This window comes from Rhinoderma darwinii, chromosome 1 (assembly GCF_050947455.1).
Source record: "Rhinoderma darwinii isolate aRhiDar2 chromosome 1, aRhiDar2.hap1, whole genome shotgun sequence".
Classification (NCBI taxonomy): Eukaryota; Metazoa; Chordata; class Amphibia; order Anura; family Rhinodermatidae; genus Rhinoderma; species Rhinoderma darwinii.
The window spans coordinates 531,523,895-531,540,407 of NC_134687.1; the positions used below are offsets into that span (position 1 = coordinate 531,523,895).

The following is a 16,513-nucleotide window of genomic DNA, read 5'->3' on the forward strand; positions in this document are numbered from 1 at the left end:
CTCTTAAGGGCCGGTTCACATCAGCGTTCGCTTTCCGTTCAGGGGTTCCGTCTGAGGTTTCCACAGCTTCCGTTTGCATCACCATTGATATCAATGGTGACGGAAACACTGCTAATGGTTTCCGTTTGTCACCGTTCCGGCAGGTTTCTGTTTTTTCAACAGATTCAATAGTGCAGTCAACTGCGCTATTGATTCCGTCGAAAAAGCAAAAAACCTGCCGGAACGGTGACAAACGAAAAACATTAGCAGTGTTTCCGTCACCATTGATATCAATGGTGATGCAAACGGAAGCTAAGGTTTCTGTTTGACTTTCCAATGCTATGTTCCACGATGGAAACCTCAGATTGAACCCCTCAACAGAATGCAAACGCTGATATGAACAGGCCCTAAGGCTGTTTTCTTATTCCCTGCGAGCTTTACTATGGCCAGATGATAAAGGCAGCCTGTCTCTGGATCCAAGTTGGATAGACTCAGGTACCACTCTCTTCCTCTACCAACCGACTCCAACTGCTAACACTCTGTAACTGACTCTAACTGCCCCTGGACCCCCTCTAAATCCTAAGCTCCTCCCACCTTCTGGAAACTTCCCGGTCTAAGCCACTCCTGCATAGGCGGTAACACAGTGCATTGTAACTTCACATTTGTTATTTTAAAGTGACAGTACCTAATAGTGCAAAAATGTCATAAAATACGTTTACAACACATTATCTCACAAATAATGTTCTTGGGGACATTACAATAGCATTGCCAAACTTTTCCTTTTTTTCACTGAAAGTAAGTCCAAAATGCGGGCATGTGGGTGTAGGGTTCCAAAAATATAATTTATAATATGGCATCCATGACAAATATTGGACAGGTGGTTAACTCTCCATAAGAGTATTGCCAACGTTTTAGTGATACGTCTTGACTGCAATTTGAGTTGCGTGACCTTTTTTGTAAAAACCATATATGTGTATTTTCACTTTTTAAAAATTTTGTTTGCATTCTACAGGGAAATGTAGATGATGCTGATGACCCAAGTACAAGTATTGGTTCCTATCATTATATGTTGGAGTCCAACATTGGCAAAACTATGCTGGAATTCCAGGTCAGTACCAAAACTTATACCATTTGTGTATTTCTTGATTCTCATAAAATTTTCACTTTATTCCAAGGACCTACCCTAACCATCTGATATCATATACAGATATAAAAATATATATTAATGTTTCAGTAATGTATCAAGCACTAAATATGTTCAGGATACTGAATATACTACAGATGTGTGATCAGGAAACTTGTCCTTATTGCATCCAACTTTTATGTAATTGTTAACATATGTCTGTATGTAAATTGGTAAAAGGATGTAGAAATCAATGCACTGGTAAAAGGTCATAAGAAGGAAATCTGAGTGGCAGAAGGGTGTATTTACATTTTTTTTTTTTATGGCATAAGAATGCCCATTACCCATTTGTCACTGAAAAGAGATTTCGGCTACTGGAAACCTAACACAATATCTTAAGCAATGGCAATTAGCTTAGGAGTTTGGTATCGCCTGGTGAAAGCGGCACTTGCTGCTACCCAGCCACCTGAACTTATTGAGGGCTGCATAGAAAGCTGAAATTTCCATTAGGATGTCTGAACCAATCCCTACTGAAAATAAACTATACCGTTTAAAGAGCTTATCACAGAGTAAAGCTCAGTTAACCTATTGCTAATTTCCCAATATGCTGCTTGTTACAATTCGGTCCAAAGGCCTTAATTAGAGTATGAGGTATAAGGAGTAGATATCTTTCATGTATGAGAGATACATACTTATGGTAAGTGTCTATGAATATACCCAGGGATTTATATACGTCTGCAAACAAAGTCTGGTCCAGTGATCCACTTGACAATATAAGGATTTTTATTAAAGAAGCGTTTTAAAATCCACCTGGCAAAGTAAGGTAACAATACAAGACTGCTTGCACGTTCTTAATCATAGTACTTTGACTAAGAACGCAGTTGGCGTTCAAAATGCGTAAGTGGTCTTGTATTGTTACTTAACTTTCCCGGGTGGATTTTGAAATGCTTCTTTAATAAAGTCCTGATATTGTTAAGTGGAACGCTGGACCATACTTTGTTTCTGCTGTTGTGACATGCTGTGCCTGAGCGGGGTTCGGGCGTTGAACCACAGGAAACATTTGATACCGGTGAGCTGGATTACTTTTTTATACCACACTTATTTCTATACGTATACTTTGTCCATGGTTAACGGTTTTGTACTGGACTAGAAATACATGGCTGCTTTCTTAAAAAAAGAGTGCCACACCTGTCCAAAGATTCTGTGTGGTTTTGCAGTTCACTTCAATGGGGCTAAGATGCAATAATAGACACAACCAATAGGCATTTGTGGCACTGTTCCTGGAAAAAAGCAGCTACGTTTTGTCTAGTTCTGTAAAACACCTTTTAAGATGAAAGCTAACAAATACGTTCCTTTCATTTGCGGTCTCAAAGATCAGAGCCTGGTGCTGAACTCCAAGGCCGCATTCAGACAGGGCCTCATTCATTCAGTTAAGGATCTATGGTGCTGTAAGTTTTATACAATAGAACCGCAAGGGGTCCCAGTGTTACATCCATAATACAGACTGTTAAACACCGGCCTTACAGACCTTTGAAAAGTTTTTTTTGCACTGTTACTCAAGCTCGAGAAAATTATTTTTTTTCATTATTGTATGGAATATTTAGGAAAAACTTATCGATGTACTAGTAGCAGCAACACATACTTAATTTTTCTTAGTCAAAGAACGTGTTATAATACATTTATGAAACTCAAGACATCAAATAAGGAACTGCCAACAATGTCTGAAATTTGCTGTACTTTTGGGAACTATAAGTAGGCATAAGAATAGCTGTGCAGTTAGTATAACAAATTTAATTCAACTCAACTCTGTCCCAATGCTAAAGATTTCCCCATACACCACATAAAAGAGAATTAGATGGTGCCAGCAAAAAGCAAAGGCACCAGATGATTGTAAATGAGAGGAAAGTTAAATCCAAACTTGCATTGGCCAATTATCGGAGCAGTTTATATAAACATTTCCAATGCTTAGATGCTGATTATTTAGGGTGTGATGAGTGTTTCCCCATAGAGCTTGTTAATGCAAGTAAATTTATGCTAGCAGATCAGATGCCCATAAATAAAACATACTATGCTACAAAGAAATATAAAATCGCCTCTAAGGTAAAAGAACCTACCATATTTTTTCCAGCAGGAAATTAGTTCTTTCCTCGCCTCCAAACATTAATAGGTGAGAACACTTAGTAGCCAAATACTCTAAAAACAGCTCTTTGGGGAAGGTTGAAATGAAACACAGCAGGGGGTATGGTTACAGTATTTGCCCACATCTATATCTCTATGAAAATATACAGATTTGCTGTACCAGGTTTATGTCAATCAAAACTGTTAATTAAATTCGATTTTGTTCAATCATTACCCAGGGGAATATTTTTTCCTATTCCATTGAAAGCTGAATTACAGAATATTTGTTTTAGATTACCACATTAATGGCAAATACCACATGAAGACTTGGCTGCAAATGTTATATTAAAAAAACATTACATCAAAAAAATGTTAAAAAAACGAGTTACGAAGACTTTATGTTATTACTGTAGAACTTTAGAGATGCTTACGATGAGTTAAAATGGGGTGAGTCGGCTGCAGACTAGTTATAAAAATAGTGGTTCCTACCTGGAGAATTTCTTTTTCTTACCAAGGTTTCAGAAAGGTCCTCATAAATTTCATTGGTCTCAGGCAGGGCAGCCTTTCCTGCAGATTGAAGATCCTTTTTTTTTTTTATTCTTTTTTTTTTTGTCTGTTTTGAACATCCCTTTTATATATAAACTGTTGCTTCTAATATACAGTTGCTTCTTCCAGAACTCATCACTGCGGGTACTTCTGCTGGTAGATGTGGTAGAACTGTAGTTTTAGTGCTCATATGTGCTGTGTCGCAACTGTAGGCAAAACAAAGTTTGAGTGGGTTCTCATTGAAATCAATGGACATTCATATCATTCATTGCTTTCAATAAGCGCCCTGCATTCCAACATTGCTGTGAGTGACGCTAGATATTGCACTCAACTCTAGCTTGATGCCCAAACACTTAGTTTGTTTAAATCCGCTTGCAATTCACGAACATCTTCCATAGAACATCTTACATAGCTTGGTGTCATCTGCAAAAATAGAAATAGTGCTATTAATCCCATCCTCTTTATCATTAATAAATTAGTTGAATAATAGTGGCCCCAGCACTGAACCCTGGGGTACACCACTTATTACCGGGGACCATTCAGAGTAGGAATCATTGACCACAACTCTCTGGATACGGTCCTTGAGCCAATTCTCAATCCAATTACAAACTATATTTTCTAAACCTATAGCCCTTAATTTACCCATTAGACGTCTATGAGGGACAGTGTCAAATGCCTTTGCAAAGTCCAAAACACTATATCCACAGCGGCCCCTCTGTCTAGGCTTCTGCTCACCTCTTCATAAAAACAAATCAGGTTGGTTTGACAACTTCTGTCCTTAGTAAAACCGTGCTGGCTGTCACTTATAATACTATTTTTTGTCACATAATCCTGTATATAGTCCCTCAATAGCCCCTCAAACATTTTCCCCACAATGGATGTTAAGCTTACTGGTCTATGAAAATCTCCCATTTATCATTTGTCCCATTATTTAACATTAGTTCTTCCCAGTCTATATTCTGAATTGCAGCCCTCATCCTGGGGAAATTGGCTTTCTTAAAATTAAATGTTTTTGCCATTCCAGCCTGTGTTTGTTTTTTACAGTATAGGTAAAATTTAACTATATTGTGATCACTGTTAGGGTATGTTCACACGCAGAGAGGCATTTACGCGTGAAAAGACAGACTGTTTACAGCTGCCTCGTTTCACACGTAAATGCTCCTCGTAATTTACGAGGCGTCTGTGACGCTCGTAAATCTTGAGCTGTGCTTCATTGAGTTCAATGAAGAACAGCTCAAATTACGTGGCAAAGAAGTGCCCTGCACTTCTTTGCCGAGGCAGTCAATTTACGCGTCGTCGTTTGACAGCTGTCAAACGACGACGCGTAAATTACAGGTCGTCTGCACACTACGTTGGCAAACCCATTCAAATGAATGGGCAGATGTTTGCCGACGTATTGTTGCACTATTTTCAGGCGTAAAATGAGGCATAATACGCCTCGTTTACGCCTGAAAATAGGTTGTGTGAACCCAGCCTTACTAAGTTAACAGTTGGTCCTATCGAGACCGGATGTCTAGCATATCCGCCCGCATCTCTTGTGACGTCGTCGTGGTCTTGGATCGACTAGCGGGGTCCATGGCATGAGCTTACTATCACGTAGGGTACGTGGATCCACTGGGCCGTACCGCCTTGACAGTATGGCAGCTGGCCAACAGAACACAGGTCACAGTCTATAGTTCGTATAGTGTACCTGTGGCAGCTCGGACAGTAGCAAGGTAGGCTTGGCAGGAACTAGGCATCAGGTAGACGTCAGGCGTGGAGAAGCAGGACATGCGTGGTATACAGCACAGCACAGCACAGCACAGCATGGCTACAGCTCAGCACGGCACTAGATCAGGATGCAGGTTACATGATGCAGGAACAGGGAACACTGGGAGCGGTAAACACTAGGGGACCATTTGCAAGACAGACTTGGAATACAACAACAAAGCTCAGACGTGGGACGATGGGGCTGGAACCTTCTTATAGCCCAGGGTGCTCTGGATCAATTAGCTCAATCACAAACATGCGTGCACTCTGGCTTCTTAAGTCTGGACTGAGCTCGTGATCGCACCCTGGTGGTCACTGTGGAGCAGGACAGCCATCTATGTAGACATCTCTTGAGAAACGGGCGTTTTCTGGATGGAAGGAGTTCGTGGTCAGCGACCACGGACGTTACAAATGGCATATATGGGGACACAAGTGCTTCCCATAACGGTGCCCCTGAGTTGGTGAAAGAATTTATTATCAAATAAGAAATTGTTGTGTCAAAAAGAAAAGTCCACCTATGTCGGAACAAAATTGTTGTTTCTATTCAAACGGGAGAGGCTTGGAATAAACTGTATATTTCCTTTGAGACATTACAATGAGAGTGATACACAGTATTGTGAATTATTTGGGGAATTCGTTTGTGTAAAATCGACACTGCTGAGAAACCACAGGAAGCGCACACCAAAAGACTATGTTATGGTCCAGATGGATATGGAGTAGAAAACTTAATGTGCTCCTAGAACTTTTATATTACCAAATCAGCCAAAAGCCAAGTGTGAGCCCAGTGTTAGAGGTGGACCTACCTACTAATGCATGAAACCAAATCCCGATCCACAATTCAGTTTGAGTAACTAAACTTGTAATCTTCTTGCATAACAGTAAAAAGGACAGCAGATAAGACCTCACCACTTTAGTGCTAGTAATAAAAAAAAACATTTTGTAATGTGTTTGTGCGCTCAGCTATAAATGTGTCACTTCCTTCCCCATTTGCAGGCCACCCACGATCCCAATAACACATTTTATGTTCTTTAAACCACAAGTGAAGAATAGTTACTGAACGCAGCTGACAGGGGCAGAGTTTTAATGATCTGTTCGACATTCCAATATTTAGCATTTATAACATTTTGTTTCAGGAGTGTTTACTGGTGGTAAGACAACATTTTATAACTAGCACGATCTGTACTGCGTGTTCTTTAATGGCAGTGCTATCAGTATGTACTATAATGGCAACCCAACGCGTTATTCAAGGCATACAATCCCCCCTCACTGGCACTAGCACTGACAATCTTAAAGAAAACACAAAGAATAAGAGACCACCATCTCATCACACAGAAATTCACAGTTCGAGCCAAGGAAGAGTATTGTTTTCAGGAAAGGCTGTGGTATTCTTCAGGACCAGGGTTTTGTGGCCGCAGTGAATTTATAATGAAATAAAGAAACAACATTTCTTTGAAGAACAGACACACTGAAATGCACTGGCATTTTATATTTCTTTTATTATATTATCCACTTTAAAAAGTATCATTTACCTTTCTTTTTTGCCATTATAAAGAAGTAATGTTATTAGGAATGAAAGCATTTTTGGGCAATAGAGTTACCCTGAAATTGGTTATAATGGATAAGGCTGGGTTCACACGACCTATTTTCAGACGTAAACGAGGCGTATTATGCCTCGTTTTACGTCTGAAAATAGGGCTACAATACGTCGGCAAACATCTGCCCATTCATTTGAATGGGTTTGCCGACGTACTGTGCAGACAACCTGTCATTTACGCGTCGTCGTTTGACAGCTGTCAAACGACGACGCGTAAAAATACAGCCTCGTCAAAAGAAGTGCAGGACACTTCTTTGCCACGTAATTTGAGCCATTCTTCATTGAACTCAATGAAGAGCAGCTCAAAATTTACGGCTGTCAGAGAAGCCTCGCAAAATGTGAGGAGGAGCATTTACGACTGAAACGAGGCAGCTGTTTTCTCCTGAAAACAGTCTGTCTTTTCAGACGTAAATGCCTGCTATCGTGTGCACATACCCTAAGAGTAAAACAGGAAGGGATTGTGAAGTAAACTGTTCTATAAAACAGATTGAGCCGTTTTGCTGCATTTTTTGTTCATCATAATAACTGAGTAAGGCCCCATGCACACGACCGTAATCCATAATACGGACCCGCCTGGTTCTATTGGCCGCGGACACCTTTCCGTATCACTACGGATAGGTGTCCGTGCCGTAGAACAGTGCCGGGAATTATTAAACATGTCCTACTTTTCGTTTTTTACGGGCCGTGCTCCCATACTTTGTATGGGAGCACGGCCCGGTAATGCGGGCTGCGGCCATCGGCGGACGGCTGCGGGCTGTAATTATGGGCACGGCCGAGTGCATGAGGCCTTAAGGTCATACCCGTTTTTTAGCAGTTTTGAAAAAAATATATATTTGCATATCTCCTAAAGAGAGGGATACTTATGTCCCACAGTACCCTTTATTATAGTGCCAACCTCTTTGTGCATGTGTCAGTTACGATGTCTCCATAAAACTACCAGCCACAATGCCTCTTTACCAAAGTCAACCACAGTGCGCAAGTATACAATTCCCACCAAAATAATGAAAGTTAGGGGCTGTTCACATATATTCGTTGTCCCTGTCCGTTGCAGAAAAGCTGGAGGGAAACTGATGCTAGAACGGATCCTATAGCTTTCTATGGGATCTGTTCTAGCACATGGGGCATAAGTTGTGGCGCTGTCCACTGCCGGACCAGTGCAGGAGCTGGATCCAAAAAATGTTACATGCAGCATTTTTGTGACCGGCTCACTATGCGGTCCGACACCGTGTCCTATCTTAATGAAGCCCATGCCATATATGGACAGTGACATCAGGGACTCCTCCTGGAGCGGAATCCTTGGCCAGAGCATTGCCGACGCTCTAGCCAGGGATTACGCTCCTAGGGGGAACCCCTGACGTCCCTGTCCATATATGGACATTGACATCAGGGACTCCTCCAGGAGCGGAATTCCCAGCCATGGCATCGGCAATGTTCTGGCTGGGTATTCCACTTCTAGAGGGAGCCCCAATGGAGCTCTCTACAGGGATATAGAGCTATCTACAGGGGGGCATGGGTGGCACTACCTACAGGGGGGCACTATCTACAGGAGGGTATGGGTGGCACTATCTACAGGGTTCCGTGTGACCCAATCTGCAGGGGGGGTATGGCGCTTCTAGATTGCATTTAAGATATTGTATAGATTGCAACTTTTGAGAGCAGGTATCATGTAGTGGGACAATCTGTTTACCTAAACTGTCCTTTCTACCATGGCAGGCTATTGTCCCTGGCACTATGTCTGAAAACCATAGCAAGTTAAAGTTATTGATGTTGATGGTGGAAACTGACTATAAGGGTAAGTTTATATACAGCAAATTTGTTGCAGAAATTTCTGCTATTGTCCCATACATCTGAATTTATGGGACCGAAATCCATGCACATGCTTTAGAAACAACCCCATTCAGATGTATGGAAGTGATTTTCAATTGCAGAAATTTCTTCAACAAATCTGCTATATGTGAATCTCCCCTAACACATACTGGAACACAAGATCAGTAAAGGATCAGTAAAGCAGAGTATAAACTGTATGTAAAAAATATATTTAGATATAACAAGTGGTATTTATTTGTTCAGTTCTCTCAAAAAGAGTTAATAGAGTCTACTCAGGGAATCACCGTGGTCTGTAGAAAACAGATTGTCAATAGACACACAGACCTTTTTTTTGGGCAAATGATCATAGATGGGGTTACACTGTGCTAAATACTGTTCTACAAGGGTTCTCATGAATCATTATCATACCAAAATTCCAGAAATGCTGTTAATAGCTGTTTTAAAGTAATTTGCAGTATTGCTAGCATTTAACTCTTTCAGGACCAAACTTCTTTTCGGTTTTATGCTTTCGTTTTTTCCTCCCCACCTTCAAAAAGTCATAATTTTTTTATTTTTTCGTTGACACAACCATATGAGGACTTAATTTTTACAGGACAAATTGTACTTTCTAATGGTAATATTTAACATTATGTATGATGTACTGGGAAGCAGGAAAAAAATTCAGAATAGGGTGGAATTGGAAAAAAAACAGCAGTTCCACGATTTTCTTATGGGTTTCGTTTTCACAATGTTTACTCTACAGTAAAAATGACACATTATGTTTATAATGTGGGTCAGTACAATCATGGTGATACTAAGTTTATATAGTTTTTGTTATGTTTTAGTACCTTTTAGTAAAAAATGTTTTGCATCGCCATATTGTGACCCCCTGTAACTTATTTCGATTTCTGTCCATAGGCATCTTTTTGTATGGGGGAAGATGTAGTTTTTATTGATACCATTTTGGGGAATGTATGGGATTTCAATGACTTCTTATTAAAAAAAAATTTGGGGTTGAAGTGGCAAAAAGCTGTGACCGTATTGGATAAATATTTTTATATTTTTATAGTTTGGGTATTTTTGGACGCGGGGATACCTCAAGTGTTTATGTTTATTTTAATTTTATTTATTTTTATATGTTATCTAGGGAAAGGGGGGTGATTTGAGTTTTTATATATTTTTTTATATTTTCTAACAATTTTTTTATTATTATCTTTTAGCCCCCCCTAGGGGGCTTCAACTTGCGATCATTAGATCGCTTATGCCATAGACTGCAATATTACAGTATTGCAGTCTATGGCAAAATCAGTGCACTGCTATTGAGACCAGCCACAGACAGAGCTCAATAGCAATATTCCTATAGCAGGCCTGGGAGCATTCAGAAGGCTCCCGGCTGTCTTAGAAACACACTGGTTCCCGCCATCTCGCTGCACGGAAGCCGATGACCGGCCCGAAAGTGAAAGTAAAAAACCCCTCAGATGCCGGCATCTGAGGGGTTCAATGATTGCGATCAGAGATGGCTCTGATTTTAAAGAGGCTCTGTCACCACATTATAAGTGCCCTATCTTGTACATAATGAGATCGGCGCTGTAATGTAGGTTACAGCAGTGTTTTTTTTGTAGAAAAACTATCTATTTTCACAAAGTTATGACCTATTTTAGCTTTATGCTAATGACTTTCTTAATAGACAACTGGGCGTGTTTTTACTTTTGACCAAGTGGGCGTTGTGGAGAGAAGTGTATGATGCTGACCAATCAGCGTCATACACTTCTCCCTATTAATTTACTCTGCACATAGTGATCCTGCGTTGTTCACTATGTGCAGTCACATACACACAAATTAATGTTACTGAAGTGTCCTGACAGTAAATAGACATCCCGTCCAACCAGGACGCGATGTCTATTCACAATCCCGACACTTCAGTAACGTTTGTGTGTGACTTAATCACACAACACATCGAGATCACGCTGTGCTGTCATTTACAGTGAGATCTGGTGAGATTACACTTGCTGTGCTGTAAGTCACACACAAACGTTACCGAAGTGTCGGGATTGTGAATAGACATCACGTCCTGGTTGGACGCGATGTCTATTTACTGTCAAGACACTTCAGTAACGTTAATGTGTGTGTATGTGACTGCACATAGTGAACAACGCAGGATCACTATGTGCAGAGTAAATTAATGGAGAGAAGTGTATGACGCTGATTGGTCAGCGTCATACACTCCTCTGTACAATGCCCACTTGGTCAAAAGTAAAAACAAGCCCAGTTGTCTATTAAGAAAGTCATTAGCATAAAGCTAAAATAGGTCATAACTTGGTGAAAATTGATAGTTTTTCTAAATAAAAAACACTGCTGTAATCTACATTACAGCGCCGATCACATTATGTACAAGATAGGGCACTTATAATGTGGTGACAGAGCCTCTTTAAGTACTGCCGCTGGGTCCCTGCTGTGTAACACAACAGAGACCCAGCGGCTATGGCGTCCACTCGGTTTCAGAGTGGGCGCCATTTTTAAATAACCCTCTCCTGACGTAACTAGCCAGTCTAGCGACGGGAGAGGGTTAGCATATCTTTCTTATCTTTTTTTTTTTGCTTCCCTGTGTCCCCTTTGGGACTACTGCTAATCTGTTTCTGCTGGTGGTAGGCTTTGAGCAGAAACAGTCTCCTCACCGTCCTGGCAGCTGACTTGTTAGGAAACGCCTGTCACTTTAAGGTTGTCATGACTACTAGCCTAGCTTCTGGGTGGCTCTGGTTTGAGTTACAGAGCCAATGGCATTTCTATGTCTTTCTTCCTATCAGATTCTAGGGTGGAGTATTTAAGTCTGGTTAGTTCTGTCATTGTTGCTTGTGAATCTCTTTGTGTATGATCAAGCTCCTGGACCTCGGCTTGTGTTTGGATTTACCCTTTGCTTACTGATTTGGACATTCTGCTCACGGCGATTTGGACTTTCACTCTCTCGTGGTTGTGAACTCTGTTGCTGTTTACCTTCTGGCTGGTCTGGTTATCCTTTCTGGTATTGCCTGCATTGCACCTCCTGTCTAACACCGTATTATGTTAATGCAACCTGGGTTCTATTCAGCCTAAATCAAACCTGCCTCGTGGTGGGCTCTGCTGAAGACCATAGAGTAGCCTTCGACTCATGCTGATCAGAGTAGTGAAGGACTTGAAGTAACGGATTTTCCTGCATGCTTGATCCAGACTGTCTCCAGCTGCCTTTGGGTAATTGCTCGCATAGCGATTCCATAAACTTGCACTCTGGGGAATTACTCAAATTGTGATTCTATTACACTGACAATATAGTCCCTTCTTACTCTACCTGTAGATAAATAGATGGTATCTAGAGTAGTGACTTCATCTACTGTCTGACATCCACAGTATGCACTCCCTTAGAAACCAATGACAATATAATGAAATAAGGCAATAAAGACTGAGTGGTCATGTGCAGGGTTCATATCTGCTGTCAGGATGCAGAGCTTTACAGTCCTAACAAGCTGAGAATAAGAAATCTCCTCAGCTGTACTGCCCGCTACTGCAAAAGTTCTGCTCCTTTCCTGACAAGCAGAGAAGAAAGCTATTTCTATTGGCCTCTCTGCTGTGAAGAGTGGATCACTATGCAAAGACATGGCTTTGGGGAGAGTGACTGAGCATGTGATTCCACCAGCGCTCAACTTATTAGGTGGATGCGCACATTGCTATACACTTTGAACACCTGGTGGCGCCATACCATGTAAGCAACTGTCATAACTTTTTACTGAATTTTTTAACAAGTTAATGGCAAACGTTCATTTTATATGAGCTATACAATGAATATGATATTTAATGGTGGAATATCCCCTTTAATTCTGGGCAGGCTCTGCAGAAACAATGTTTGGTCTGCTCATCTTTTCCTTTGTTGCACCAGTCAGCAATCCAGTACTGATGGGAAATTCTACAATTACTTAAAAAAGCAAAAATACTATCCCCTTAGTGACCACCAATACGCCTTTTCATGGTGGGCACTAAGGGCCCTTAGGCTAGGCCGACGCCTTTTTACGGCGGCCCAGTTTAAGTCCTGCACGGGTGTCCCGTGCAGGCTGGAGCCGGAGTTCGGCTGTCTAATGACAGCCAAGCTCCTGCTCCAATGGCCGCGATCGAAGTTTCCAGTTAAATGCAGCGGTCAATAGCGACTGCGCCATTTAAATTCTTTAAAAAAGGTTGGAACATCCTCTCGCACCCATCGGCGGCCTGCAAATGTAATCGCAGGCCTCTGATGGGGTGCCATAGCAGCCGGACACCTGATAAAGGCCCCCAGGTCTGCCAGGGGCATATGCCTATTAGAATGTGACAGAGGCACGTCCTAATAGATTACCTGTAAGACTTACACTGACAGGCAATAATGCTATGTATATTAAATTGCGGCATTATTATGAATTATTTAATAAAGATATTATATTTTTATATGTAACTCTGGACATTTTTATGCCTTTGTTTTTCCATATTTGGTTGATTAATTTCTGAAGGCGTCCCATTATCATATATAGGAGTATTGTGTAAATTCTTTTAAAAAAAAAAAATGTTCAACATAAAAACTTGATTATGCAAGATGACATTTACTGACTGAATAGGTTCTCATTAACACTAATAACATAATTACATTTCATTTGTAAGGTATCACATTGTCTCGTCTCCATATAAACAACTATAAATAGCTATATAGTATATAAGACATATGATAACTAAATAATATGTTCAGTATATGGTAGCATAGGAAAACTTATTAATAATTCTTGCCACTACCATCTTTATTACAGGAACTCATGATAGTGTTTCAGCTCCTGCACTGGAACGGAAGTCTTAAAGCCCTAAGAGACACAAAGTGCTCCCGTCAGGTAAGAAATATCTAACACATTACCCAGTAAATGCGTTTAACCCATAAACACTCACCCAGCATGCATTTGCTTTTTATTCTGGAATCCCAAGAAACATCTTTGATTTTTGCATTCATTCATCGCCGATGCTAATTCTAGTTCTCAATTATGTTGCCGATAGCAAATAAACTGTTAATTATATGATTAAATACAGAACTGAAGAAAATAAAGTAATTACTCTGTGCCAAATTATATTCTATAACATTAATTAACAAATGATATCGTTTGTATAATGCTTAATAAGAAACATTGCCTGTAACCTGTTTCTGTTCGGCTTTTTCCGGAAAGCCAATGTATCAGAGTTGTATTCTCAGGAATACTGCCTGTGCCATGCGCATCACAGGAAAGACAGCGGGAGCTTAGGGAGTTAAATGCATGGCTGAAGTCTTGGTGTAGAGGAGAAGGATTTGGGTTCCTAGAGCACTGGGCTGACTTTTCATTGGGGTACAAACTGTATTCTGCAGATGATTTGCACCTAAATGGAAGGGGGTCCGCTGTGCTGGGGGAGAGAATTCTAGCTGGGGTGGCGGAGTATTTAAACTAGGGCTGAGGAGGGAGGTCAATGTAGAAAAAAAAAAAAGGGGTAGCCAGGTTAGAGAGGGGTCAGACTATATTGGTGGGGGGAGAAACAGAATGTGGGGAGAGGACTAGACAACAAGATAAGGAGATCCTTTCGTTACAAAACATCAGTGTAAATAAAAAGGAACGATTAATGTCAAATCACATTTCTGATAATAAAAGTGAAAAACTGACAGGCAAGTTAAAGTGTATGTTCACAAATGCCAGAAGTCTAGCAAGCAAAATGGGGGAGCTGGAGGCCTTGATACTGGAAGAAAATATAGATATAGTTGGTGTTGCTGAAACATGGCTGGACTCTTCACATGACTGGGCTGTAAATCTACAGGGTTTTACACTTTTTCGTAAAGACAGGACAAATAGGAAAGGTGGTGGTGTATGTCTGTATGTGAGAAGTGATATGAAGGCGAGTGTGAAAGAGACAATAGTGGGTGAAGACTGTGAGGAGGTTGAAACCTTGTGGGTGGAACTAGAAAGGGAGGTAAACACTGAAAAAATTACTTTTGGTGTAATCTATAGACCCCCCAATATAACTGAGGGGATGGAAGGTCAGATATATAAACAGATGGAGCGGGCTGCACAGGCGGGTACTGTAGTGATAATGGGAGATTTTAATTTCCGGGATATTAATTGGTGTCATGGTTCGGCTTCAACTGCAAAGGGGAGACATTTCCTCAACCTGTTGCAGGAAAATTTTATGGGCCAGTTTGTGGAAGACCCGACTAGAGGTGAAGCTCTGTTGGATCTGGTCATTTCTAATAATGCAGATCTTGTTGGGAATGTCAATGTTCGTGAAAACCTCGGTAACAGTGATCACAATATAGTTACATTTTACCTATACTGTAAAAAACAAACGCAGGCTGGGAGGGCAAAAACATTTAATTTTAAGAAAGCCAATTTCCCCAGGATGAGGGCGGCAATTCAGGATATAGACTGGGAAGAACTAATGTCAAATAATGGAACAAATGATAAATGGGAGATTTTCAAATCTACTTTGAGTTATTATAGTGCAAAATTTATTCCTACAGGTAATAAGTATAAACGACTCAAATTAAACCCCACATGGCTTACACATTCTGTGAAAGGGGCAATACATGACAAAAAAAGGGCATTTAAAAAATACAAATCTGAGGGTACAGCTGTAGCCTTTGTAAAATATAAAGAGCTTAATAAAATCTGTAAAAATGTAATAAAATTAGCAAAAATACAAAATGAAAGGCAGGTGGCCAAGGATAGTAAAACAAATCCTAAAAAATTCTTCAAGCATATAAATGCAAAAAAGCCAAGGTCTGAACATGTAGGACCCCTAGATAATGGTAATGGGGAGTTGATCACAGGGGATCAAGAGAAGGCAGAGTTACTAAATGGGTTCTTTAGCTCTGTATATACAACAGAAGAAAGAGCAGCTGATGTAGCCGCTGCCGGTGCTGTTAATATATCAGTTGATATACTGAATTGGATGAATGTAGATATGGTCCAAGCTAAATTAAATAAAATAAATGTGCACAAGGCTCCGGGACCAGATGGGTTACACCCTAGAATTCTTAAAGAGCTTAGTTCAGTTATTTCTGTCCCCCTTTTCATAATATTCAGAGAATCTCTAGTGACTGGTATAGTGCCAAGGGACTGGCGCAGGGCAAATGTGGTGCCTATTTTCAAAAAGGGCTCTAGGTCTTCCCCGGGTAATTATAGACCAGTAAGCTTAACATCCATCGTGGGGAAAATGTTTGAGGGGCTATTGAGGGACTATATACAGGATTATGTGACAATAAATAGCATTATAAGTGACAGCCAGCACGGTTTTACTAAGGACAGAAGTTGTTAAACTAACCTAATCTGTTTTTATGAAGAGGTGAGCAGAAGTCTAGACAGAGGGGCCGCTGTGGATTTAGTGTTTTTTTACTTTGCAAAGGCATTTGACACTGTCCCCCATAGACGCCTAATGGGTAAATTAAGGACTATAGGTTTAGAAAATATAGTTTGTAATTGGATTGAGAATTGGCTCAAGGACCGTATCCAGAGAGTTGTGGTCAATGATTCCTACTCTGAATGGTCCCAGGTTATAAGTGGTGTACCCCAGGGTTCAGTGCTGGGACCACTATTATTCAA

The 16,513-nt window shown here is 40.6% G+C and overlaps 1 protein-coding gene across 1 annotated transcript in view; it reads left to right on the forward strand.

Annotated features, from left to right (window-relative positions):
• LIX1 (limb and CNS expressed 1) overlaps window positions 1–16,513 on the forward strand; it is a 157,208-nt gene that overhangs the window by 125,722 nt on the left and 14,973 nt on the right. The window contains exons 4-5 of the mRNA XM_075837082.1: window positions 992–1,087; window positions 13,712–13,789. Coding sequence (XP_075693197.1) covers window positions 992–1,087; window positions 13,712–13,789 — 174 coding nt within the window. The remainder of the gene's footprint in view (window positions 1–991; window positions 1,088–13,711; window positions 13,790–16,513) is intronic.